General features: G+C 42.6%; 3 protein-coding genes across 14 annotated transcripts in view; 1 reads left to right on the forward strand and 2 right to left on the reverse strand.

The window, feature by feature from the left end:
• The window catches only part of AGFG1 (ArfGAP with FG repeats 1), a 35,540-nt gene extending 34,915 nt beyond the window's left edge, over positions 1-625 (forward strand). For all 8 annotated transcript variants that reach the window (XM_074547082.1, XM_074547080.1, XM_074547081.1 and 5 more), the window contains one exon: positions 333-625. In XM_074547082.1, coding sequence (XP_074403183.1) covers positions 333-392 — 60 coding nt within the window. In that variant the 3' untranslated portion in view covers positions 393-625. The remainder of the gene's footprint in view (positions 1-332) is intronic.
• Positions 332-16,463, reverse strand: LOC102061049 (thiamine transporter 2). Of its 3 annotated transcripts, XM_074547090.1 has the most exons (7): positions 12,075-12,126; positions 11,371-11,446; positions 10,108-10,264; positions 7,380-8,190; positions 5,185-5,377; positions 4,548-4,689; positions 332-3,781 (listed from the first exon to the last, which is right to left on the reverse strand). In XM_074547090.1, the coding sequence occupies exons 3-7, from the start codon at positions 10,255-10,257 to the stop codon at positions 3,659-3,661; spliced, it is 1,419 nt and encodes a 472-aa protein (XP_074403191.1). In that variant the 5' UTR covers positions 10,258-10,264; positions 11,371-11,446; positions 12,075-12,126; the 3' UTR covers positions 332-3,658. The 3 variants fall into 3 exon arrangements, with proteins under 3 accessions (XP_074403191.1, XP_026650692.2, XP_005489357.2); XM_026794891.2 differs by lacking the exons at positions 11,371-11,446; positions 12,075-12,126 and adding an exon at positions 16,331-16,463; XM_005489300.4 differs by lacking the exon at positions 11,371-11,446 and having other exon boundaries at positions 12,075-12,211.
• Positions 15,556-23,681, reverse strand: LOC102066606 (thiamine transporter 2). 3 transcript variants are annotated; one of them, XM_014268668.3, is made up of 6 exons: positions 23,527-23,681; positions 20,853-21,018; positions 19,706-20,516; positions 18,035-18,227; positions 16,331-16,472; positions 15,556-15,742 (listed from the first exon to the last, which is right to left on the reverse strand). In XM_014268668.3, the coding sequence occupies exons 2-6, from the start codon at positions 21,000-21,002 to the stop codon at positions 15,563-15,565; spliced, it is 1,476 nt and encodes a 491-aa protein (XP_014124143.2). In that variant the 5' UTR covers positions 21,003-21,018; positions 23,527-23,681; the 3' UTR covers positions 15,556-15,562. The 3 variants fall into 3 exon arrangements, with proteins under 3 accessions (XP_014124143.2, XP_074403189.1, XP_074403190.1); XM_074547088.1 differs by lacking the exon at positions 23,527-23,681 and having other exon boundaries at positions 20,853-21,056; XM_074547089.1 differs by lacking the exons at positions 15,556-15,742; positions 16,331-16,472 and adding an exon at positions 16,477-16,612.
• Positions 23,682-27,732: the final 4,051 nt, after the last annotated feature.

Here is a 27,732-nt window from a genome sequence, read left to right on the forward strand (position 1 = left end):
AATAGTCTGTAACACTGAATTTAGAGATACACAAAGATTAGGGAGTTTTATTGCTTTTTATAATGGAAGGAAGCATGTGACTCTCCCAACTGCAGCTCACTGTTTGGATTTATGCTATTTGTAAGGATGTTCAGATCAAAGCAGAAGTACTTTGATACATATTCCCAGAGTAGTGTTATTCCAGAGAAGCAGCAGAAAGCAGATTGCAATATAAAACAGAAGTACTCCCCAGCAGGTTATTTTTTTAAAATATATTCTGCATTTATTATTTACAATATGGAAAAAAAATCTTAAAATACTTGCCTTATTTTTCTTTGTTCCTTTTCCCTCAGGCTGGTGCACCAACAGGACAATTTCCAACAGGAAGCTCATCAACCAATCCTTTCTTATAGCCTTATAGACACTTTACCCAAAAGAACTCTTATGTGGTCACATAACATCTCTGCGCCTCTTGCACTGTTGTCTTGTTTCACTGATATTAGCTTTAAACACAAAAGAAGTCTTTAAGAAGTAAAAATAAAAGCCTGCATTGTGTACCTTTAAAAAGTTTCAAAAAGGAAAAAAAACCACCACCCAACACAAAAAGCAAGAAAACCAACCCCCCACCAGGTAATAACGTGCAAAACAGAGGGCTGTGGTTACATCCTTGAACCTGTGAAGTGGCAGGTACAAAGTAGCGGTATCATGTGTATTACAATTGGCTAATAAGTTATTGCAGATACCACACTCATTATGCTGCAGTACTGTACATATTTTTCTTAGAAAATAGCTATTTGTGCATATCAGTATTTGTAACTTTAACACATTGTTATGTGAAAATGTTACTGGGGAATAGATCAGCCACTTTAAGGTGCTGTTGTATCTCTTGGAATGAATGAGCTGCATCATTTTAACCATTGGTATTGGAAGTCACGAAGTTAAATTGAAGGTTTGTTCATTTCTCAAAATGTTTTCCTTTCCTAAGAGCTCTTCTATTTATACATGCCTAAATCTCTAATGTTAGAGGGATACCTGTCTGCATAATAAAGCTGATCATGTTTTGCTACAGTTTGCAGGTGAAAAAATAAATATTAGAAAAAAAAACCCTGTGTAGCATTATTTCTGTGCAGTAACATGTACTGGATGAAAATGTACACACTGCGTCTTGTATACAGATGAGGTGTCCAAAGCAGTGTGTTTAAAGGTGAGCTAAGCCTAAAATTTTCACATCCTCACTTGGATGTGTTTCTTTTTGCCCTTGTGATGAAGCTCACTGTTCTAGCTCAAGTGAAGTGACCTGTCACACAGGAGAGTGTTAGGCGAGGTTTGGGTTGTTTGCATAGAGTATGTCATGAAGGACGCTGGAAGCACTGGCAAGGGTAGTTATTGGAGAGGAGGTTTGCAGCAAAGGACACCTTATTATGGGTAACTAATGACAGGCTCTGAACAAGCCTTAGTTGTGCTCTGAACAGTGTGTAACAGCAGGCCAAGGAACCACAGATGTAATAGCCCTCTCTTTATTAAAAACTGATACCTATCAGTAAGAGCTCCTGTGGAATATTAAATTTATTTTTTTAATTTACAGAAATATTTTGTGCCATACTACAGTGAAACTTGTAGGGGAAAAATGTCTGGCTTGTCTTCCTCTGTAACAGTGATAAGATTCAAGGAAAATATAACTGCATCAAAGTAGTTGGTGTTTTAAACAGAGATAAATTTGGCTACAGTTCAAGTGTAATACTGGAACTAAGCAAATAATGTAAGTATATTGTGAATACATAAACTGCAAGCTTAAAGGTTTCTGACCAGCTGGAGAATAAAATTCTAACAGATCTTAGGATAATAGGAATAAATAAGGTGAGATTGACTTTTTTTAAAAAGAACATGTGAGTCCATTTGAGATAAACATGAAAATTCTTCAAGGTAAGACATTTCACTTGTAATTGACTGCCTGAATGTTGGCTAGGTTTTTCTAGGGCATCTGAAAGGTTTGACCTCTGCTTGTAAAAACATTTGTGCTAATGCTTTTGACTTTTGTTGCCTGCCTGTGGGGATTGTAATTTCTTTTTGGTTTTGTTTTTTAAACTTTGGAGATACCAAGCTGGAGACAGGCAACTCATAAAACATGCTGCAAGTTTTCTGAACTTAAATGTCTGGTTTTGTCCTGTTGGTATATTTAAAACAGGCTTGAAGGCTCTCTTTTGTTTCTGATGGAGACTGTTCAACAGTGTGGTGTTCAGTTCAGTTCCCAACATTCTCTGAGGAATTCACTGAAGAAATCCCCAGCAACTGGAGGTTTGCAGGGTATTAGTAACACCCTTACTCTCACCACTGTATTTTAGCACAGTGTAAATAGTTGTAACTCTGCCTGTTCCCCAGCCTTGGCTGCTTTGGATAGTATGAGGTAAATGCAGTGGAGAGTGGAGAACTGCAGGGGTTCAGCTGGGCTTGTGGAGTATTTAAAAATGCTTAGTGCAGAGAACTGGACTGAATCAAAGACATGTCTTGTCAATGAGATGAAAAGTGTTATGAAAGAACAAGAATTCTGTGCCTTCTTCACTTACAGTGGTGTGAATTACGCTTTGGGCAAGGGCTAATGAGACCAGCATGTGTAGAGATTGTTCTAATCCAAATATTACTGCTGAGATACAGAAACTGATTGAAGTATGCAAGGCATGTAGTTTAGAATATGCTGTAGAAGTCTTTATTTTTCATAACTGACTTATGACAGGTAAAAGGTTTGCAACTTTAACTATGCACAAGCACACCTCTTTAGTCTGTGTTCATGGATTTTAGATTTGTCCAATTCCAGATAAGCTGAAGATCTTGTATTGTTTTGAGTTTTCTGTATATTGAGCATTAACTGACACCATTAGTGTTTCGTTGATTAGGTTTTAAATTAGCTTTATTTACAAAATGAATTTTTCACCTCTGATTTTAAATGTTTTTTTTATCATGGAGATCTCTGCAGTTATTCCCTCAATTGTTCATGCAAATAGCATAGTTGCCTAAAAGCTGTATGTTTGTGCTTTAGCATCAAAGCACTTCACTTGATAACTCTAGGCCCCTTATACAGAAATTAATATGGAGCCCTCTTAATTAGACTTCAGTCCTAAACATCAGCTGTTACAAGTGTAAGAAGATGCTACACTTGCAGGACCATCCTGAGCTCTGTCAGGGAGATGTGATGTCCAGTTGAGAAAGCCTTGAAGTTTTCCAAAGGCTTCTGTGACAAATTATCTGAAAAGTCATTGTATGGTTCAACTGCTTTAGATTGCCTGGGCATGTCTGATGGTCTTCTGTCAGAGAATAAGTTGCCTTAAATTGAAATACTCAGTAGAAGGCAAAGTCCCAGCGTTGTTCTGTGAGTTCCTCTGGTGTGAGGTTCAGGCATTTGTATGTCCTTGTGCTCACTGAGCCTTAATAGAAATATGTATGTCAGATCACTAAACTTGAATTAGAAGACTGTTTGAGGAATGTTTGTATTAAACTTTTGGTGAAGAAAATTGAGCAAATGCATCATCTTGTTGACAAAGCTCTCTGTGCAGTAGGCTCATGAACAGCTTGCTTCAACCTGGACCAGTTTTCCTTGATTGAATGTTATATTTCTCTTGATTTCTTGTCCAGATGACGGAGCCTTCTGCATTGTTGCTTGTAACCATTGTTTTTGTCTTGGTTGTTAAGGGGCAGTGCTTTCAGCAGCCACACTTGTATTTCTGCATTTGATGGAAATTATGGTGTACACGCTTCTGATCAGGAAAATTCCAGTTATGACTGCGAAGTAGCTGCCATAAATGAGAAACTGGGAAATGGAGGTGGGGAGGGAGAAAAGTAGTTATCTAACAGGAAAAACAGTTTTTGATTCTAAGGGGTGTCTCTCCATTGCTGCCTTCCCTTCCCTGTTACATGTGCCCAGAATGTCCCTATCTTGAGAGGATTCAAGAAGTCTGGACTGCTTGACTTTACACTATAGAAATTCTGTGGTTGTAAAAGGGGGAGACAAGGTTCTGATATGTCCTTCCCCACCTCAGTAAGGGAGGACAGCTGTCTTGCACTTTGTCTTTTTTCTGGGAACATGAAACCTAGAGTCTTAGACTCATTCTGTGTCTCCCTTTAAACTAATTTTAGAAATTTAATGGGGAATTGCAATGAGTTAATTTTCAGAATTACAGTAACTTTAAAGGTGTGTCCACTGGAACTATGTAACTTAGAATTACCCTAGTAATTGACCTGTAGGTTGTCTTTCAACTGGCTTCCTGCTTCTGGTTATTAGGGTATTTTGACTATAAACTTGTGAATAGTAAGCCTTGAATTTAAAGAATACCCAAAGTAATAGGTGGTCACCTTTGCCCTCTGTTTTGTGAACACAGAATATTTTCCAGTCATCCCAGTACTGGGAGTCCTAGAGGACAAACAGGTTGTAGTAGTTCAAGCCAGTAGACTTTAAATGAGTCATTTTCCAGATGAGTAACTGTCCTGAGCTTGCACATTACCACAGGCTAATCTTGGAGTAGAACCTGCTTTTGAAGGAGAGTAAGGAAACTAAGCAGTGGGACTCAGTGGCTTACCTGAGTGCTGATATCCAGTCCCAGACCTCCTGAATCTACTACAACAACAGTTAAAATTGTCTGAATCACCAGTGCAACAAAGTTGTTGAAGCCAAACATCAAAGCATAACGCTCCATGCTGAGGTTGATAGCAATCTGAAACCTGACAATGAATGCACATGTTCACAAAACCGTGGAGAACAAGGACGGGTGGATGCACTTATGGGAACAGTTTAATGGGCACAGTGCACTCTTCAAAGGACAAGATCACTTCAGTCTTGGCTATTAAGCTTTATCAGCTTCATTTTGACAGAAATGTTTTTGGCTTTTCTGGCTTTGTGACTTTTGTGCATCTTATTTACCCTTGAATGAATATTTTTGCTAAATACCTGTGTATATTCATTGGATCATTTTGAGAACACTCATGCCTTGGTTATTGAATGGCCAAGTGCAGAAGCTACCTTGTTCTCTTTTGGAGTGTACTGTTGTAATGGTTAGGTCATATAATTTTGTATATACAGGCTAGTAACAATATATGTTGCTGTCATAACCTGTTTGTATTTATACCTAGGGAAACGTCCAGTAAAATTTTGATAAATATAAAATTTTGACAGTGATTTAAATCAATTTAGTTAGAAGAGTTGTGTGTTGTACTTACGTGGCTATCGTTATAAGGAGCATATAGCAAGCTTTAAATGCAAGGTAACCAGCATAACATGCCCAGATGTTGTCAGTGAAGTGCATAAGAAGCAGAGAACCACTATCCAGTGCAGAGAAAATTCCCAAAGCCAGTTCTCCAGAGAGATCCCAGTTTACTTTGACATATCCAACTGCCATGGATGTTGCTGAACCTAAAATTTGAAAAGTAGTAATTAAAACCTGGAAACATTATCATTGAGAGCTGTTGCATAACTGTCATTGGATCATGCCAGGAGCTCTTCAGTCTTGCTCACAGTGGACTTTGGTAATGGTATGGATCATATTTCTTGTTAGGGATGTGGGAGTCTTCTGTTAGTTTGGATGTTTTCTTCCTTGTTTAGACCCTTCACTGCCTGAAGTGCACTGGGAAAGTGCCTCATGCCTAAGGCTGGAGGCAGCAGTGCACTATCTGTTGTTGCTCTGTTTTTAGACAACTATGAGCAAAGAGAAGAACAATCCCACCAAGCATTTTCTGTCAAAATATGTATAATGAGTTCAGTTACTTCATGTGAAGTTCTTTATGGAAAGAAAATCTTAGCACTTTATGCCTTTTTTGTTTTACTGGAAGTGTATTTACAGGTTCGGATGAAAAGCCTTATGAAACTGCATTTGTCAATGTCCTATTGGCCATCACATGTTAAACCCTTACTTGAGTCAATTACAGTGTAGCAAACCCCATGTTCTCAGGTGGGTGGGCTAACAGAAAAACTAGAGTTTTTTTGCTGGTTATATGTGGTGTTCATCAGAATTCCAGAAATTGGAGCAAACCAATCCCTTTGGTCCATCCCTGCCGTGAGCGGTGGTTCCCAGTGGTCAGTGTCTTCTGTAACCATGAGCAGTGGTTCCCAGTGCTGTGAGTGTCTTCTGTACTCTGAAGGTGTGTCAAATGCCAAGTAAGGGCAAGAAAGACTTTGGGAACTCTGTTCAAAGCAATAGTCAGAAGTTCTGGAGTAGCTTCAGTAAAATGGATTTTCAGGCTGATTGCAGGGAGGAAAAGTAACCTGACAATTGCCTGTAGCAGTGTGGGATACAGCTCCCGGAATATGGGGAGAGACAGCTGTGTAAATGGGAGCTCCATAAGGAGGTTGTATTGATGTTGTACAGCCATGTAAATGAAGTTTCACTTTACCCATACCCTTCTGTGGCTAAAGAGAAATGGAATTTGGGTGGATCAGGTAACTAATGAGAAGCAGAATGGCTGAGGTTGGAAGATATGGAGGTCACATGGCCCTGTTAAAAGCTGACAGCTAAAGGAAACTGCTCAGGATTGTGCCTAGGTTTTGACTCTAGGATGGAGAGTCCACATCTCTGGCCAACCTGTTCCTGTTTAAAATCACCCTTGGAATAAAAATGTTCCTCTGTGTTTAAGTGGAACTTTGCTTGATTTTGTGCCCCTTGACTCTTGTCCTGGCACTGGCCACCACTGGGAAGAGCATGGTTCCATCCTCTTTGCTCTTCCCCTTCAAGTCTCTATGCACATTAATAAGATTACTTGGTTTTCAAGGGTAAACAATTACAGTGCTCTCAGCCTTGTCGCATCACAGAAATGGTTTCACAAAATATTCTAACTTGGAAGGGACCCACAAGGACCATCAAGTCCAACTCTGAAGAGAATGGCCCATACAGGGGTTGAGTACAACCCCTTAGTTGTGGCAAACATGCCAATCAGGACACAGATGTAGTCAGGGTATTTGTTGAGGAGCACTAAGACTGGAATGATTTTTAATCCAGTGTCTAAATAGACATTTTCACAGTATGCTCTGAGTAATACTTAGAGGAGTGTATCTGCTAACATGTTCTTTTAATTCTTAAACCAGCCAGCTTAAGGTGTATTTGAAGGAAGAATATGGAAGATATCATTGCACAGTTTTAATGTGCTTACTTAAGGTTAAAGACGTGGTCTAAACAGAGCAGTAATCTTAAAACATTTTGGCAGAATGAGTCTCCTCTAAGAAGGAAAAGCTTATTTATACATGTTTTTAAGACTAATTTTGAAGAGCCCACTGTAAAAGTTTATAGTAAAATCATGCTTTGCACACTGTTTATCTCTGTCTGTTTACTTAGCTCTCATAGGAGGTGGAAAGGTACCAAACACATTTCTGAAGAGTCCCTCAGCACAGGATGGGTTACAAGTACCTGCTAATGATTGCTTACCCAAAAAGGTTGCTATGGCTTCCACAGCTCCGTTGTACACTGCGGAGCTGTGCGAGGGGGCTCGCAAGTCCCACAGCACCTGGACATAATTCACCACCTGGTTGAAGCCGGCCGTGGCCAGAGCCCACCACAGGGACCAGCAGAGGAGCTTGCGGGAGCCGTAGCAGTGCCTCAGGTCCCTGCCCAGCTGCAGCAGCACGCCCAGCAGGCGCCTGTGGGGCCCGGCACTGCCGGCCTGGGGCTGGGGGCTCGGGGCCCCGGCAGCAGCGTCAGGGCTCCTTTCCTCTTGGCAGCTCTGGGGCCCGGGGGCAGTGCCCGCGGCCAGCCCTTTGCCAGGCACGGGCTCAGGGGCCTCTTTCCTGTGGAAGAACATGCTCCTCCGGGGCATGGGCAGGAAGAGCGCGCACACCAACGCCAGGGACACGGAAGCCAAGCTGATGGCGTTGAGGTGGAAGTAGGAGACGCCTGCTAAGGACACCAGCAGCTGTCCCAGCACGGCGGCCACGGTGGCTGCCACCAGAGTGACGCTCCTGCAGTAGCTGGTGACCCTCTGGTAGTGTTGGCTGCTGACCACGCTGTAGATGTAGGCGTAATAGGCCACCTCGGTGGCTGTGACCATGCCATAGAAGAATTCCACCAGCTGCATGGCCACCACTCCGTGTGCAAAGAGCAGCAGCAGCCACGTGACGATGAGGCTGAGGCCCTGCAGGAGGAGGACGGGCTTGTAGCGCACGTAGTCTGTGAGCAGGAACACTGGGAAAAGGAGAGCCAGGTAGGAGTATGTCCAGACTGGAAAAATCTGGTTGGTAACCTAGAACACAATGAAAGAGGAGATGTTAAACAAACAAAGCAGCCCCGACCCCCCATATGTTTAAAATACCCTCTTGGATGGTTTTTGATGGTGTTACTGCTGAAATGACATAGTTGTGATGATATGAAACATTGGAATGTGTGAACAGTGCAGGCTTAAACTGCTTTTAGTTACCAGACTCTGACTTCACTATGTAAGGACTAAAGACAGTGATGCTATTCTCCTCTAAAGAAACAGATTGGCTTAACAAGTAATTCCAGTAAAGGCCTATGAAGAAGGCAGGTTTTATGTGCAACTGTTTAAAGCAGTTATGACTTTGTGTCTGATGTCTCTCTGGTTTCAAATCCTATTCCCTCCAGTATATGAAAATGAAGGCCTATTTTAACTTAATGTGAGTCATTGTATACCTTTGGTCACGTCTTTCCCTTGTTAGGTATAGAAAAAAAAAAGTATGTGCTTCTTACAAAGGGGAACTGGAACTGTGCAGAGTGTGTAACTGCTACTAGTGTACTGCACCTTTTATGGTTTTTTTCTAATTTAAAGTAAATTTGAAGAAGTCTTTCAGTAAGTTTAAGTTGGAGTTAAATACATAGATGGCCTGTGAAGAAATTCTTTCTCTTTTTTCTAAAACTTCTGATTTTGAGTTGGAAGGTGCTTATTGTGGTTGCCACTAAAGCTCAGTGCTTGCCCAGGCAGTTTGGGCCCACCTGGGGCAGGTATCCTTATAGATGCACATCACAAAGCAACCTTCTGTGACTCTAAGTTGCCTGTTTTGGACAGGTCTTGCCCAGTAATTGTGGGGCCTGCTAAGGTATCCATTCCTATCTCTTGTTCTCTGCTTAAGCAATTAGACTAGAAAGGAACTGTATCAAATGCTGGAGGAATGCTTTTTACTTCTGAACAGGTACTGGAATGATTTTGCATAGTGAGCAGCAGGTTCACTGTATCTTTCTGTGTGACTTCTTTTGTTTCTCTGAACTTAGAATTGCCTCATTGAATTAACTCACTGGAGGTGAGTTTGGCTGAAAGAGACAATATCTGTACTCTGCTTGATTTTGAGTTAAGGATTCTTGCTGAAATCAGAATTAAGGCATTCTATGGTGCTATCTGTGTGATTTGTATAAGAAATAATGATTTCTCTTGTGGTTACAAAAAAAAAAAATTAAAAGGGGGGAGAAGAAAACTCCCTGACAACCTAAACCGTAAATACCTTTTTTCAGCAGAAACCTTGGGTTCACAGTGTGCTGGTGGATTCTGCCTTAACATTTGCTACTGCACATCAGGAATGACTGTTCCTCATATTAGCTGTATGTGGGTGTAGCAAGCCTGTGCTTTCTAATTATACCATTAGCTCCATGACTCAGCCACGTGTTAACCATGTCCCCTTTTGTTGGGAGGTGTACTCCTGAAGCAGCCAGTGCTGAACACAGCACATAGCAAGGAAGCTTGGAGTGGAGTTCTTGTCAAAAACCCCCAATTTTTCTGAATGTGAACTTAACCTCCAAAGGTTAATGAATGCATGAAATATAGGGAATATAGGAAATAAGCTTACAACTCATAAGGGGAAGGCTGCTTAGCTGTGGAGGCTGCTTAGCTTTCTTATGTTTTGAAATCAATTCTGTCGGTGTAATCAATTCCATGGTAAGTATAAATAAATGTCTCCTCTGGGGTGGAGAGAGGAACTAGCTGACCTGATTTTGCCAAAAATATCAACCACCAAAGGGGTTTCAAAGTCCTGAGCATATAGGGACTTTAAAGTTTGGACCTCCTGCCAGAGGCGACTCCCTACTCTTTTCCAGAAGCATCTTAAATACGGAGCTTTAGATAAAATATTCACACTTATCTTCCCTTCAGTTACTGCTGTAAGGCCTAATGCTTTAAACATTTTAGTTACTGTTTAAGAGAATAGTTACATACCTCTTCAGCTGTTAGGTTTTTGTCTGGTCCTGTTAGATAGGGGGTGAGAAAAGATTCTGATGGCCTCATTGTGGTGAAAAATCCATTTGCACAGATGATCACCGTGGGATAAATCCAGCTGTGGCTTACGGCTCCCTTCCAGCAATCCATAATCTACCTAAACAAAAAAAAAAAGAAAAAGGTGTCAAAGAAAGAATAGGTGCTCTTCACAGTTGGTAAAAATTAATTTTCAAGTTTACTTTTTAACTAAACCTGCAGTCACTCCCCTGCAGCCATAACCACCAATGAGGGCTGTGGTGGTGGCATCCAGTGTAACTGGACTTAGGGGGACAGGGGGCAGTGTGACAACCAAGGGCTGCCTGCAGAGGTGGCTCAGATGTCTGGCTGGTGTGTAGATGTAACCAAACCAGTGATCTCAAGCTCTCCTGCACTGAGCTGCACTCCTGGATCTCCTCTTGGGCAGGGACACCTCTGGCACGCTCCTGAGGCTGAGATTCTTTGCTGCAACACATTCTTGGTAAGTGACTAACAGCATGCTCAGCCTTGAAACCTTGGCTAAGTCGTATAAAGAACTTATTGCATTTATTGCATAATCCTTTAGATGGAAGCAGTTGACCAAATCTGGGACTAGGAGTGGGTCTAAGCTGCACCCAGGCTCCTCTCTGAGAGGAGTTTAGAACCCAATGACTTAGGAGGAGGGTCTCTCTGAAAGTTTTACCTGATCTTGCCATCTCTGCACTAAATCAAGCACACTTTCCTGTTGAGTCTTGTTAAACCACTGTCACATTTACCACTGAACTTTGTTATATTGATAAAGGGCATTGTCACTTCTGTCTCACGAGTGAAGTGCATGGCTCCACCTGTGCCACATGCCTAAGCCAATGTTCCCTCACTGAACCTGCCTGGCACCACAGCTGCAGTTTGGAAATGAGCAACTGGATCAAGGTGCACCAGCCCTGGTAAACTCTATATTGTCTGTCAAAGGTTGTTCTAGTGCCGTGCTTAGGGCTCAGTGACTGTGCTGTAGCAGAAGAATAAAGTTCCATTATAGCCTCATTTCTGAGTAAATGGGTGGGCAAAGTGTGAGATCAAAGCTCATTCTGTGTGCTCAAGGAGGTTTTTGTCTGTTGATTTGCAAATCTGTTTGATTTTTTTGTTGACTGATTTGACACAGTGACCATGCAAATGTTCTTGATGGCAATAAGTCATCAGGGAGCTCAACCCATTTTGACCTCAGCTTCTTAAAAATGCCTTAACACTCACCATGTTTCTTGCACTCCAGTCATTGGAGAGGGTAAAGAAAGACCCAGAAACTATCTGCTCATGGTACCTGCTCAGGCTTAGAATAGAGAACTATTGACTTCACTTTTGAAAGTGATGACCAAAAGGAAAAAAAGGCTTGTTTCTTCAGTGTAGCTGGCAGCAAAAAGAAGTCAAGAAAGATTTGGTTTTTTAAGTTTATTTTACTACTTTTGTGCTAAAAAGTCAATTTCACTGATCCTGAAATAAGTGAAACAGTGTTTTCAATCATAAGCAAGTTAAAGCACTAGCTGATGTCTAATCATGCTGCTACAAGCTGTGTATCTTAAATTGCTGAATTTCACTCTATAGCAGGCACTTTTGAAAAAGTGCTTCTGCTTGCACTGTGAGATGATATCCATTAAAACTTAGTATAAATCATATGTTATAAAGACAATATTTCTGTGAGCTCAGAGGAATGTTAGAAAAAGCAGCCCTAACCTTGTAACTTGATTTTTAAAAATTGTCTCTGTCATCTTTCTCCTACAAATAGTTGTAACTACAATTTAGTCTCTAGTATCTTTAACTCAAGCCCTTATTTGAAATGTGATAAAAATATAAAAAATTACACCCTGGACTGATCAGCAACATCTCCATAAATCTTGCATCACCTCCAAATGCACTGAGCAAGTGAGTAGCCAGCACACTCCCAAATAATGATGAATTACCTGTCAAGGCTCTGGCTGTGGAGAATTTCCTGTGGATTCAGGTGCAGTTCTTCCTAGGATGACTTTGTCTTGCAGAGAAGTGAGAAACCACCCTTTTAAGCTGGTGGTAGTCAGATATTTCTGTAACTTTTTCCAAGAAGTTATTTCTAAACTTGAAAATGTTATCAGAATTTAAATAATAATAATAATAATAACAACAGCTTGTCATAGTTGTTCTTTCTTGCAGAACTTGTCCATGAAGATTGTAGGGAAAGTGTTCTTTATGGGTTTTGTCAGCAAACTGAGTTCTATTTTTAAGATAAACCTATAAGACTTAGTGTAGCTAATGATTAATAAGACCTGTTGTGACAAGAAAGCAATGATTGCATTCTTTCTGTTAATAAATACCATAAAAGCTCTGGTCTCTGATTTATGGAAAGACAGATAACCAGTTTTACAATTTGGACTGTCCCTGTCCCGTGCACAGCACAGAGGCCTCTGGGCTCATGGGGCATCTCTGACTGTCCTGGCTCTGCTGGGGCTATGGGAGGTGGGACAGCAAATGTTTCCTACCATTAGTTGGCCTGGAATTACTTCTGTATAGGAGCAGATCTGTCATTTAAGGACAAAGGGATTAAATTGAACTGCTAAATCTAGGTTCTTAGCTAAAAAATTACCAGGCTTGTTTCAGAGGAATGCTGCCGCTTTGCTTTCCTTTACCCATTTTTTTTAGACTGTACTGCCTGCATCTTCCAAGGTTGATCAGAGGCTGGAGTTCACCCTGAAGCCTGTTGGTAGGACGTGTGTTGACCTGGGGAGCAGAAGCTGAGGCCCTGGCAGGAGAGGCCCTTTGGGAGCTTGACAGAGCCTGGTCTGGTCCTGCAGGTATGGGAGGTTCCCTCAGGGCTGAAATTGGTGCAAGCAGGCAGGAAATGCTCAGGAGAGCTGGACCTGCCCTTGCCCTTCATCTTCCTCCCTGGCCAAGGGCTTTGAGGCAGGGAAAGGACCTTGGGAAGGGAAGGGGCTGAAAGGGCTGCTGGCTCCTGTTTCTCTGGTAGCCCACACAGTGCTTGGGCAGTACCTGCATGTTTTGAACACAAACACACATTTGTTCCTTGTTTGCTCAAACTGGCCTTACCAGCTTGCTGGGCTGTATCTTCACGGAAGATTTGTGCCCAAAGCCACTAAAGTTTCAAAGGTAATTAGTGGTGTATTTAGAAGGGGGTTGCAGCTATGGGGAGGAATGTGACCAGCTCTGGAGTTCCATGTTTGCCTGGAAACCTTTAACATGCTGGAAGAAAGACAAGCAGTACTAAAAGTTGCTAGGAGAGGTGGATGTTGAGAATTTCCTTTTTCTACAGAACTAGACAGCCTGGGGTTCCAGCCTTCCTTGTAACCTACCAAGAGGAGAGCTATCTCCTCTCCATAGTGTGTGTGTGCAGGTACACAAACACACAGGTGCAAGTGTACATCTTACTCTTTTAGAAACCTCTGACTGCTGGCTGAGTTCTGATCTGCAGCTGAAAACCCAGGATAACATAAGGATTTGTCTTTCTCCTCCTAACACTCCTGAGAGCTGCCTTCTTCCTCCCCTATTTTCCCCATAATGCTTCCTGCCAGCTTCCAAGATCAGAATCATTATTTTGGAGATTAGAGAGAATAGGAATGGATTTTTTCTTTGAAGTCTTATCTGTTTTCTGAAGATGGTTTTCTCTAAAGCTGCAAGCCAAATACACTGTGTCTGCTCGGTCCTTTGCTCCTCAGTGGCATCCTACAGACACAGAGAGCAGTTAGCTCTAGCCAGAACATAAGAATGGAACTGAAAATATGAAGTTCCTCTTTTTGATTTAAAGACAAGCTCTTGTTAACTTCTAGTCTGGGACTGATATCTAGTTCTAAACTGAATGCCTCAAAAGAAGATTTCTACTCACAAGGGAGAAGAGAAAAATAGTCCTTACTCTCCTGGATTCTGTCCTTGTTTCTTCAGGCAGGAGCATCATGCCCTCAGTTCTGCAGTAAGAAATGAACTGCCACTGGAGACTAAGTGCACCTCCTATTTTTATGACTGTAATGATTAAGCTGTTCTGCTTAGAGCCATTTTAAAACAGACAATGTCCCCACAATGCACAGCAGTAAACAAAAGGCCTAAAAAATTAGCCAGGTTCATTTTGTCAGATCCTACTGATTCTTCTTGTGACTTGAAACAAATTGCTTCGGTCCTGTCCTTGCCTCTGGGCACTTTGTCTGTGTTGCAGTGTGTGACAGTGGTATGAAAAGCTGGTATTTCTGTACAAATGATGGCTTGTGTCTCTACAGGAAAAATATTCTGTAAATGCTAAGTGGTTTTTATTAGTTAGATGTAGATATTGGAAGCTAGAAGCAAACAGCAGCACAGAAATAACTTCAGCATATGGATATGGTTCATACTAAATTAGACATTCACTATGCAAACTCATTTCTAGTGTCTTTTTTCTTCTCCTGGACTGTCCTTTGGACAAAATTAGCTGTAGGACTTGGAGCTTCTTGACATGAGTTTGGCTAATCCTGCCAAATTCTTGGCCAAGATCAGTGGACCTCCCTCACTTGGCACTCAAAAACACACATGATGCTCACTGTTTGTGTCAGTTATAAATCTTGGATATTCCTGTTCATCTGGAATTTTCCTCTATGGAATCAGCTAAATTTCTCCACAATGTCCTTCTCTGGTTTTAATCTGTGCTACTTAAGCCTTTTCATATTATTTTTTTCCTGCTGAAAGAGGAAGATAGCCAGTCCTGAGTTTAATTTTACTGGAAGCACAAAGGTGCTCTTGCCTTTTGCTTGGACTCTGGAGTTATTCTCTTCTCGGCAGAGGTTGCTGTGAAGTCAGCACAGTGTTTGTAGCTCTCAAATGTGGGCCAAGCAATAACTGTGATGTTGCAGTGCTGCAGTGAAGCTCCCAGGACAGGTTGTGCAAGCCCAGCTTTTTGCAGCCTGTGTGCACTGAGCTGTGGGTGAGACAGGAGGAGCCTGTCCCCCATCTGCCTGTAGTGGGTATGAAAGAATAGAATGATGCAAACATGATCTTTTCTTCCTTGGTTCAGAACAAGGTCTGTGCAAAGGGGAGTCACACCCTCAGCCACTGCATCAGCAAATGTGACAGAAGCAGCTTTGCCAGCACCACATTCAGGAGCTACAGTGAGCAAGGCAGGGTGAACTCTGCTCTCTGCCATCGTACATGGGGGGAGGCAAAGGTGGTTGCTCTGATTCTGTGTATAACTTACTGCCCTTAAGCTATTTATATACATGTAAATAAGAATCTAAAGAAACTTATCTTGTATTCTTGGCACAGTGCCATTCTGGTGAGCTCTCTGCTGGCATATGTTGTGCTGAAGTGCTGGAATGATTCAGCGTAGCTTTTCAGGGCTCAGTTGAACGTTCTTCTTGCACTGCTGTTCCCTGCATGCTGCTCTTCTTCCCTGCTGGGAGCCCTTCTCCCAGGAGAAGCCCTTCTCCAGCCTGCCTGTCTCCTACAGCCGTGTCATGTAGCTTGTGTCAATCTGCTCTCTTGACTCGTGCTCAGCCTGGTTCAGCTGCTCTGTGCAAGATCTCACTATTTTCCTTTGGCATTTGCGTGAGACCAGCACACAAATGCTTCTGATCATGAAAATCCCATGTATGACTGTGAAGTAGCTGCCATAAATTAAAAACTGGGAGAGGAGGAGAAAAAGGCAGAACAATTAATGAAAAACACATTAGAAAAATGCTCCTTCTTCTGAAGATGAGAGTCACTCTGATTTTCTCATGTTCTGGCAGTTTCTCTACACTTGAGTTTTTGCCTTGTGATTAAGCAAAATCTCAGCTTTTGCTGAGATACAGCAGATAACTGTGAAATGAAGAACTGCCCTTCCATTCCTTATGCCTCTTGACAAACGTCCAACAGGGAGAGGGATAAGAACAGTCCTGAACTCTCATTCTGCATCTGACCAAACCAGTCTGAGCTTTTGGGAAGAGAGGATGGTGTCCTATTAACTACTAAAACTGGCTGGATAGCAGGGCCTGGTTAGTTATGTTCTGATTTATCTCCCTTTGAAAACTAACAGTCCAGCATCTGTAGTCCTAAATGTTTTAAAAGGCAAAAGGGAAGAATGATGACAAATAGTGATGAAGAATGACAAGGGAAGAACAAGATGTCTGGATTTCTATAGAGGAAAGACGATTAAGTTGTCCTTTAGCATAGGAATTTTGAAGATGACTTGGCTGAGCAGTAAGTAGGAAAGTAAGGTAACTGCACTTACTTGAGTCACTATGTCCAGTCCCAGGCCTCTTGAATCTACAACAACTATTGTGAGAATGGTCTGGATGAGCAGGGCAATGAAGTTGTTGAATCCAAACATCAGGGCATAGCGCTCCATGCTCAGATTGATGGCGATCTGGAACCTAACAGGAAACTGGCAGGTCAGTCACTGCCCCTGGGAAAGCTATTGCTGTCTAGCAGTCGACGAAGAGAAAGTGATGCAAGCAGATGGTTCATCAAGGACAGAGGAAATGGTGCTTCTTTGTTTGCTTCATTGCTTTCTCTAAAAAAAAAAAGTCTTGGGTACCATAGTGTATTTTAATGGGCTTTTTTGAACTGCATGGGCTGCTTTTCTAACCCTTGCTTTCAGATGATCAGGTAGAATCAGCTCTCTGTACCCTTCCCCTTTGCTCCTGCTCTGCCTGCACAGACTATGCCAGACAGGCTGTAGAGAGTCCATGGCTGGAAGCTTTCAGAGACCTGGCAATGCTGTGATTTGCTCTGGCACTGAAGCAGTTCTGCCCTGGCTGGGAGGTCACTCTGGGTATCTTCTAATCAAGCTTTCCATGGTAATAAGTCACATTTTGCTTTGTGATTTGACAGTGGAGGTAACTTGCTATTTATTTCTGTCAAGAGCCCATAGATTTTTACTTGCAATATCTTTTTTGACAATAATCAAAACATCTTTCTTCACAATATATACCTGCAAAGTTTCTATACAAACAAAAGGGTGTTACTACTTCAGGACTCATTTTCAATAATTTTAGCTTGGGAGTTTTTTGCAAGATTTTACTTTGTTGGGGTTTTTTTTTAGAATATATTGAAATAGTCCAGGTGTAATTAACTATAATATAATAGCAATCTACAAAAATGACAATTAAGAGCTCACTTGGCTTCCTTCAAGATAGGCATAACCTTGCCATGCATTATAATGTTAGCAATTTTTTAAAGTGGTATCTGATTAATTTTGGAGTTTGACACAAAATGCATCCAGTATTTTTGTTAATGAAATAGTGTGGTATGTCTCAAGACATTCCAAATAAGAAAATTACTGGAGCAATAACATTTTATATTTATTACATGGGACGAAATATTTGTTGTTAATATTATTTATGCATTTCTATTTCTGACAACAGAATAGCTTGGTCTCCTGTGAGATCTCATCTGAGTTTATATGTCCTATGCTCCTTTTTATTCCTTCTTTACATCTTAATATCATTAATGATCAATTGTATAAAATTACGTTGGGGTACACTTTATATGGAGTCTTTTCCTGCATTCAAGCAGTTCATGACATGCTAAAAGGGTCATCAGTAGGGGGTCTAGACATATGGTGATCCTAAAGGATGGCTGTCAAGGTATGCTTGTCCCTATTGTTCATTTTGCATCTTTCATGCCAGGAAGGATGAAAATGGCTTCTACATTTTGCAGTTACCATTGCCTTTAGTAACAAAATGACCTTGTGCTTTGTTTAATTTCTGCTTAGGTAAATGTTCGATGTCCTTTTGACAATTTTTCTCTCCTGGTTGTTTGGAAGAATGAAAACAACATAACCAGACATTTAAGTGTTCTTGTCCTTACCTAAACAGTTATGTCAAGCATTAGGTCAGCTACCTCTGAGGAAAAGGATGCCCAAAGCAAACTCAGAGTAGGGTCAGTATTCTGTGCAAGATGAGGATGATGCATTGTGATGTTTTGTACTTACGTTGCTATTGTCAGGAGGAGCACATAGCATGCCTTGAAAATGAGATATCCAGCATAACATGCCCAGATGCTGGTAGAGAAATGCATGAGAAACAGACAACCTGCATCTATTGCAGAGAAGATCCCTAAAGCCAGTTCTCCAAAATGGTCCCAGTTAATCTGCATATATTGTACCAGGAAAGATGTTACTGAGCCTAGAAAAAGAGAAAAAAATACATGTAAATATTGTATCTGCTCCACAGCCTGTATGACCAAGTCCTGCCACACTGACATACCAAAAGGCAATGCTGAATAATGAAGCAGAGTAGTCTGAAGTTTGAAAGCATTTCTGATGGCTTCTGCAGCTGTGCAGATGACTGGTCATTTTAAGACAACTGCATATATCAAGTCTCTGCCATTCCATTCTTAGTGCTTTATTCCACTTCACAGGATAAATTTACTGTAATGTAGGAGGATTCATTATTTAGGTGTCTGTACACAGCATGGCTCTCTGGGGAGAGAATTAGGAACATGGTTTGGAGTTCAAGAAGGAAATTCTTCCACCTTCTCCTAGTTAGGCTAGTAAACCTTCTATTGAACAGTTTAGCTCTGTGCACCTCATAGAGAGGTAAACTGTCAAAAAAGTGAGTTTTGAGGCATCAAGGAAGTATATCCAAGGAACAAAACAGGATAGGTTTGCTTTTTGTGGGCCTCCTAGAAGATGCATCTGTTGCAAAGTTAAGCCACCTGGCTGCCCATCTTAGGGGTCCCAGACCCTTCTTAAACTTCTATAAATTATATTTAAAAACTTCTATACTTATACACTGAGAACTAGGCAAGTCCATGAGAGAGAAATTCATCAAGGAGTAGATACTACAGGAGGTCTTCAAATTCATGATTCATGTGGTCTATTTAGTTGCCTGCTGCAAGAGTGGTATCTGTTTCTCCTTAAAGACTGTAAGGGTGACCTGAATGATTAGGTGTGGTGCAGATGTGTTTATTTTTTCTGATAAAACACACCCCCACATCTTGTGCAAGTTCTTTACAATAGCACAATGTGAGCCAAGGCAGGATGGTATCCTCTGATGTTACCTTTGGATAACCTCACTTTGCATGTGTGATGTGAGCAATGCTCCTGGTACAAAAATGGAATGGTTCAGATCAGTATCATAAGGATTCATAGTGTCTTTTTTCCCCTGAAATTTTTTGTATCATGCAATGACTAAAATTTTTCTTTTTGTCTGGTTGCACAAGGGTATTTCACTAGAAAAAAAAAAAGAGAGGATTATGTTCATTTTGTGTAAAATTTTTACAGAAAATTTCTCTCATCTGTGTAAGCTGATAGCACTGTTATGGAAAAAATGCAGTATTTTCTTTGGGGGAAAAAATACCAACACCCAATAGCCTCATCCAAAGAAACAGGGGTGCTTCTGAATGGATTTACCAGCTAGATGCAATGTCTGTGTGACTTGCACGCTTTCTGCATACTGGTAAAATACAGTTATTTGTCTGCTATAAAAGAAAAACCAACATAACTCACATTTGAACTGTTGTACATCAAAGACCTAGGTCTGGAATGCACAGGGTGTGCACTGGCTCCCTGGAGCGCCTGCAATGGAATGGCACTTAGAAAGTTTACTAAAGTGAAACTTCAGAGGCTGTCATTGTGATCAATGTTTAAACACTGACTTACTCAGAAACGTTGCTATGGCTTCCACAGCTCCGTTGTACACTGCGGAGCTGTGCGAGGGGGCTCGCAAGTCCCACAGCACCTGGACATAATTCACCACCTGGTTGAAGCCGGCCGTGGCCAGAGCCCACCACAGGGACCAGCAGAGGAGCTTGCGGGAGCCGTAGCAGCGCCTCAGGTCCCTGCCCAGCTGCAGCAGCACGCCCAGCAGGCGCCCGTGGGGCCCGGCACTGCCGGCCTGGGGCTGGGGGCTCGGGGACCCGGCAGCAGCGTCAGGGCTCCTTTCCTCTTGGCAGCTCTGGGGCCCGGGGGCAGTGCCCGCGGCCAGCCCTTTGCCAGGCACGGGCTCAGGGGCCTCCTTCCTGTGGAAGAACATGCTCCTCTGGGGCATGGGCAGGAAGAGCGCGCACACGAACGCCAGGGACACGGAAGCCAAGCTGATGGCGTTGAGGTGGAAGTAGGAGACGCCTGCTAAGGACACCAGCAGCTGTCCCAGCACGGCGGCCACGGTGGCTGCCACCAGAGTGACGCTCCTGCAGTAGCTGGTGACCCTCTGGTAGTGTTGGCTGCTGACCACGCTGTAGATGTAGGCGTAATAGGCCACCTCGGTGGCTGTGACCATGCCATAGAAGAATTCCACCAGCTGCATGGCCACCACTCCGTGTGCAAAGAGCAGCAGCAGCCACGTGACGATGAGGCTGAGGCCCTGCAGGAGGAGGACGGGCTTGTAGCGCACGTAGTCTGTGAGCAGGAACACTGGGAAAAGGAGAGCCAGGTAGGAGTATGTCCAGACTGGAAAAATCTGGTTGGTAACCTAGAACAGAAGAGAAAATGTCAGTGTTCTTATTGTTGAGGAAAGGAAGTTCATGTATTTTAAATGGTGTTGTAGAGGAGAGGGAAGTTTTTTCTCTGAAGGAATTCATAAAATATAGAACCACATTGAATCAGCATGGGACTGTTGGGCAGGCAAATGGATCTTGGATCTGTTAAATGGATATTTTATTTATGCAGTCTGCTGCAAATTGCAACCTGTCAGAGCTAGTTAAATTTGTGCTTTTTTTTCTTTTCATTCTTTAAAAAAAAAAAATAAACAGTGTTTTCCATTTCTCTTTTCAATACAGTTAAAATAAATCATAGAATAAAGCCATACCTCATCTGTGGTCAGGTTTTTATCTGGTCCTGTTAGATAGGGTGTTAGGAAAGGTTCTGATGGTTTCATCATGTAGAAGAATCCATAGAGGCAGAGGATCAGGGTGGGAAAAAACCAGGCGCTGGTTTTCTCTTGCTTCCAGCAGCCCATGGCCTCTGCAGCAAAGCTGAGGATAAAGTTTATTAGAATAATGACACTGCCCATGCAAGTGCAAAGAGATCTTGTAACTGGTTTTTATTTTGTGGGTTCTAATGCTTTAGAGGTTGACGGTTCAAAAGAATTTTTATTTATAATGTTAAAGTGAATAGCTATTCCTTACATTTGTCTGCTGCTCTCTTTGTAGAAAGGGCATAAAAAATGAGTTGGAAGATCCTTAACTGGGAGACAAACTACCCTGTCATTCTATCTGCACTGACCAAGATAAACACAGGAAAAGCCTTTCTAGATTGAAGTGGCTGAAGACAGCTGAGTACTGAGATTTCCCTTGACTCCATGACTGATCACAGCCAAGCACCTTTTAAATGACAAAGATAACTCTGGAGCCTAGCAGATGGAGCTGCTAAGAAATACAGAAAAGATATCAAACCAGACTCTCATCTGGGATTATCTGCATGAGAAGTCCATTTTGGATACAGACATCATATTTTCCATTTATAAACGTGGTCACAGAAAGTTAACAGTTCATGTTGAAATGAAATGAAGCAGGTATTTTTGTTCTTGTCATTAGGTGAGGTGGTGGAATAAATTAAAATTTGCAACTCTGCTGGACAGAGCCCAAACAAAAGTCAAAATGGGTGTGAAGGGGACATGCAAAGAAAGTTAATATCCATATTCATGTTAGTATAGGCAATGTCAAGAATCTTAATGTGTGCAGTTTATCTTTTGGAGCCCTTCGTATATTAGCAGGTGGGATTTCTATCACTCTGCTTTTGACTTTTATCTACTTCCCTACTGATAACACTTTCTTTTTTGGGCAAAAAAACGAATCTTATAAAAAATCTTAAAAATGAAGTAGTGTTTTTTTCACAAACTTTTTTTGTAAAAGCTGAAGAAAGGTCTATTCAACCCAAAGCAGTCATGTCCTGATGAGTATATCACTTCAGGCTGGATGGGCAGAGGATCCTTTTTTACAGGATGTGATATGTACAAAGCAGTAGGCATTATGCATCTTCTTTTCTGACTTCATGCTATGACAGCACGTTTTACTGACAGCCTGACACACTAAGAAATGGCTGCAGATCCAAGGGAATTTGAAGTTCTTCCTTTGGTGCATAAAAGCCAAAAGCATGGGCATTACAGGATTGCAGCAGGAAGGAACCCAGCTCTGTGTCAGCTCTGCAGTGTGAACCACTAGATGGCAAGGTGGCCCCAGCAAGGCAGACGAGCTGGGGAGAACTGACACGCTGAGTGCTGCTCCAGGAAAGAAGCATTTCTGCCCCTCCTTCCTCCTGGCTGTTGGAACATCAGCCTGCTGCGAACGTGGCTCTGGCAGGACCAGTTTGGGCCCTGCCCAGGATCGTGCTCACTGTGTCACCATAACATCCCCTGCTCTCCTCCCACCTGGCAATTATTAAAGCCGTACAGCACCTAGTGCCATGGGAATGCTTTGTGTGATTCTGAGAGAATCACACCAGAGAGCGGGGTGGAGACCATCTCTAACACTGTAATGAGAAACATTTGTACAAGTCAGCTTCGGGACGTAGCCAGGGCATAATTTTCCCTTTCCAGCCTAGATTCTCTGCTCTGTTTCAGGTCTTGCCCTGTTTGCTCACCCTCCAGCAGGCTGTGTGAAGCAAGGGCAGCAAGTCTCATGTAGCCTGTCAAAATGTCACACACACCTTGGGGGTGAGTGGGCAGCTGCTGCCTCTGCAGGGCTTGCAGGGTGCTTGTGCTGCCCCTGAGATGCTGCCCATGGGGGGCAGTGCTTTGCCATCCCGTGCAGGAATTCATGGTTTCTGCTGTACACAGAAGAACTTGAGGTGTGTCCTGGTCACTGCATCCCTCCAGTGCCAGCTGTGCACTGTTCAGGGTTTGGGGCTACACCTGTACCTCTCCAATCTGCATTTCTGCTCTTTGAGCTGCCAGGGTTAGGCCGGTAGGTGAGGTGAGAAGTTTCCCACTTGATACAAGGAGCTGTGCAGAAAAACCTGTCACTGGTGCTGGGCTGGGAGGGGCAGGGGGCTGAGGGCTCTTAGGGCAGCCCACTCTGCCCTTGGGGAGTGGGAGAGGCTGTCACCTCACCTGCCCTGGGCCTTGTGTTCCACTCACACCCCAGCCCTTGGGGAAGCCCCTCCAGCTCTGCAGCTGCTGTACAAGCCCTCCTTTCTGCATTCCTAACCACAAACCTCTGACAAACACAGCTCTGCCTTGCTGCTTGAGGGGAAAGGATCCAATTTGTTCCTTGTTCAGTCATCCCATGTGGTCAATTTGTCTTTTATAAATCTAGGTTTTGTTCACTTTTGAAGAGATTTTAGGATGCCTTGGTGATGTTTTGCAACAAAAATATCCTCTGTTTCTTTCTTCCTTCAGCAATTCTTGGTGCCAGAGCTGTCAGCTCTTCCACACACAGCCTAACACAGCCCCCCAGCTCCCCACTGAATTGCTCTCTTCTTTCCTCCCACTTTCCCTTGTCATTGCAGGATTTCATATTTCTAAAGTTCATATATAATCATACCTTCTGTGCTGGAGCTCTTCCTTTCTTACTTCCAAGGGAAAAGCCTCCTTTTGGTATTCCCAGTCTTACTTCTGGTTGTCCTTTGTGTATTGCAGCTGCTGGACTCTGTTTGGGTTTTGTGCTTTTCCTGTTCTTCTAGTGTTACAGCTTGCTCTGACACCTCCTTTGGAAAGGCCTCCAGCTGGCTTTCTTTCAGCACCCTTAAAGGAACAGCCAAATAATCCTGGCCTGACTTTGCCCCAAGACAGCAGTGAATCAAGACCCAAACTACAGTCTAGTGCCTGACTGGCACAAAATCAATAGAGGAAGTTCTGTTTCCAAAGAATTTTGGGTCTATTTGACAGGATATGTGGCTTGGGAGCCATCTGTGCCTCAAAATGACCTATATTAAAGAGGGAGCAGTAGCTGTGCGTGGGTAGTTACAGAGGTGAGGGTGAGCAAATACCACTGCTGTAAGGTTGGAAGGTATCCACACCACTTACATGGGGTTTAAAACTATTCTAAAAATTTAAAAGGTAAAAAGTGAAACACCCTGCTCTGCTTCCTCTTGACTTATTTGCTGGCAAATTTGTCAGATTTTTTGCTTTGACAGGTTCTTACAGTGCTGCTGAAGATGGGGATAGCTGCCCTATAGCCAGCTTCAGAAGTTTCTGTGGGACTCACAACAGCAGAGTACACTCTGTGAAATGTACAGACTTTCACCAAAAGTATTTACACAAATTTAGATCCACTCCCACCCTGGTCTCACAGCATGTAGGTCTGGAATGAGTGATGTAATAATTATTTAGGAATATGACTGGTACAGTAGGAAAATGTGTAAATATTTGTAAATAACAGCGAATTATCCAACCAGAGGAAGGCAGCACCTTGGTTCACACACAGTAAAACGGAACAGTAATTTTATGGACACATACATGAATATGAAAAAGGTATGACATTCCTTGCTGAGTCAGACAAGTGTCTCAGCTCAGCCACCTTTGTCTTCACTCTTGGCCAGGTTTTGCAGCCTTTGCCTTCTATCCCTCAACAATCCAATATTACAGGATTAGTGATGTTAGAGGGGCCATCCCTGCCTCTTGCCTTTATAGCTTTTTTGTTGGCCTTTGTCCATGAAGCCATCTCCTCCTGCCTGGGGCAGTGCTGTGCACTTCTGGAGCCATGAGACACCTAGAGCTGGGAGGGAGCCATTGGGATCATCGTGTTCCACTCCTGCTCCTCGCAGGACTCTCTCCAGCTGAACCCTGTGACGCACGGTGCATCATCGGACACTCCTCACATGCTGGCAGCCTCTCTACTGCGTGTGAAACTAACTCCTGGAAGGAATGTAATAATTCCTTAGGGCTCTTTCCCAGCCATCAGTCACTGCTGATACAGATCCCAGAGTTATCTTGGTTCTCCTGTTCCATTGACCCTGCAGCTATAGGAGGTGACGGCCCCTCTGAGAGAACATTGAGAATACCTGCGTTTGGTTTTATTCTCACAAACGTTTGCTATAATGCAGAGAACTCTTGAGGGGAATGGTGTTACTTGGGGTTTGCATTGACTTACTGAAGAATCCAACTCAAATTTCTTGACACTGAGAAAAACTGCAAAATTCTGTTTTTCCTGTAGTGCAATAATTAGAAAGAATGATTTAAGTAAGTTCCAGGCATTGATGATTGGTTTCTCTGCTTTCAGATCCTCTTTTATCCTTTATTTCTTCTTTCCCATAGTCTTCAATCCATCTCGTTTGTAGTTAAAATTTCATGCTTTTTCACTGATTCACTTCTGAATGCCAAATAGGAGACTGTAAGCTTATGCAAGTTTTTGGTCAACTTGAGCCCTATGCTATAAGGAGCCTGCAGCAGAGCTTAGCTGCTGGGTTTGAAGGGAACTACACTCTTTTCACCAAGTGCAGTCAGATGCAGAAATGTTGTTCTGCTTGGAGGGTGGGCTGGGCAATCTGTTTCTAACTGGCATCGCAATTCTGTTCACTTGGGAAAGGGAAGATTCTGTAGGAGTGGAGGAAAGGTGAGTTTTATGGTAGTGGTGTATCCTGAAAAATTAATCTAATATATTCTCTAATGAATCAAGGAGATAGGAAAATTCTGAGGGGAAGAAAGGCAGTAAAAGAACAAGACTGAAAACCTTTGTCATCTTGATACTCCCTTGTGCCTCTGCTGCCCCTTGGACTCAATCCTGATATTATCTCTGGTGCTTCACAGGATGGCACCAAGACTGAAAGGCTCATGGTGGCAGCATGAGGTGTCTCTCTGTCTGGTTGGGCACTGAACATCAGCTTACAAATCAAATCTGCTTCTTGACACCTGCCCAACTCAGACAAAGAGGCTTCTTCAATCAAACTGATAGCTTATTCTATTTGAAGAATGTGTACTTTGTTCTCTAAAGCAAGTGATAGCAAAGAAAATTTTCTGTGGCTATCACTTCCTTTAGAAAAATACTTTCCTTCAGAAAAATACTGAAGATTTTTCTCCATTTGTGGCCAAATACAGCCTATGCACAGAAAGGTTTCGATGGCAGTTAGAATAAAGTGTATTTTTGTCAGATTTCTCAGACCCAGGAGTACTCACAGGACAAGTTCATGTTCTGACATACGGATCAACTGATCTTTATCTTTTCTCGTGTACTGCATGCTCACTTTGGGAACAAGCTTCTCTCTGCAGGCTGGCCCTGAATCCCACAGTGTGTGGGTGAGTGTTTCCATGACTTGTGTCTCGGGTGAATCTTGCCCCAGGTTCCTGACGTAGCAAGACATTGACATCCTGGGCTCAGGTGATTTTCATCTGAGACACAAAAATGAATATGCAAAGCTTGAACTGGAATATATAGATAGAAGGTACTAAGGGCATTACTCCAAGGGGTAGGTTAGGAAATACTTTCAACCAAACTAACGTCACAGGTACTTGGTTTAAATGTACACTTACAGCTGCTTCCTTATTAAAAAGTAATGCTATAAGGCTATTTTTCACTATGCTGTACCTTACCCTAAGGATAATGCCTACCCTTTTTATCTATTCACTCTTCTTAACTCTTGTCACTGGAGTGCCCATTGCCACTGGCACCATGCCAGGGTAGTGGCTGCTGGTAGCAGGGCGGGAGCTGGAACAAACAGCTGTGCCATTAATCATCACCCTGAGACATTTTGAGGGGGTTTCATTCTTTTTTTCTTCCAGGCAGCATTTTTGTGTTGGCACACTTGGGCACCAACAAGACCTGGACCTCTTGTTATAATGTGCTACCAACATGGTATGGAGCACATAGAAGTCCCGTGATGAGTTTATAAAGACTGGTTGAACCTACTTTGGTCATGCTTTAGGTCCCTTTTGTAAACAAAGAAGGGAGCAAATGCTGGTTTGAAGGCATTTACCATTTACCCTCTTAATCTCCTCTTACTGGCCAGGGAAAGTTAGGTTGCATTACCTTTCTGCAATATAGGTCACTGGCTGCTTTGTCTCCTTTTGGTTACAGGTTAGATGCTGAATTCACTCTAGGTGAGAGATCACTGATGTAGTTGTGAGAGGCTGAGCAAGGAGCATCTGATTGCAGTGGGTGTCCCTTTGGAAGCATTGCCAAGGCTTTACAGGCATCCTTATTTGCACAGCAGTGCCCTGCATTGCAGCTCTCTGATTTGCTCTGTGCCTCTTGCAAAAATCTCTCACAGATCTTGGGAGGTTTCCAGATAAAGGTGTTTCCCACTCTCTGAGGACTGGGTTTGGTTATCTGAGGACTGGGTTGATTGAACAAGCTTTTACTTTCTCCCTCTTACTGGCACAAAGCACACTCTGCTCTCCCAACAGAGGCATGCAAAGCAGTGAGGTGTTGGAAGGTGGAGAAAACTTTTGCGTTGCATTTAATGACAGCAGAACAGAAAGATTTACAGAAGAACAGGTTATACCTTAAGTAGGTCATTTAGTTTTCCTTATATTTTTCTTCTGGATCATCAGTGGAGGACAGGAACCACTCTTTTGTCAGTGGAACTCTCTAAGGATTTTCCTTTCTAATTAAATATTATGAGGTCACTGCTGTAGGTTTGCAGCTGACTTTTGTGCTAGTGCTGACTGTGGCTGAGTGCACTGGGCTCTGGTGTCCCTCTGTCCCCTACACTGTCTGTCAGCTCTTCTAATGGCATAGAAGCCATCAGGGTTTAAAGGAAGAACAGCAATTTTTTGTTTCTCAATGAAGTGGGGAAAGATGATTCTGGTGAGA

The sequence above is a fragment of the Zonotrichia albicollis genome, chromosome 9 (genome assembly GCF_047830755.1).
Source record: "Zonotrichia albicollis isolate bZonAlb1 chromosome 9, bZonAlb1.hap1, whole genome shotgun sequence".
Lineage (NCBI taxonomy): Eukaryota > Metazoa > Chordata > Aves > Passeriformes > Passerellidae > Zonotrichia > Zonotrichia albicollis.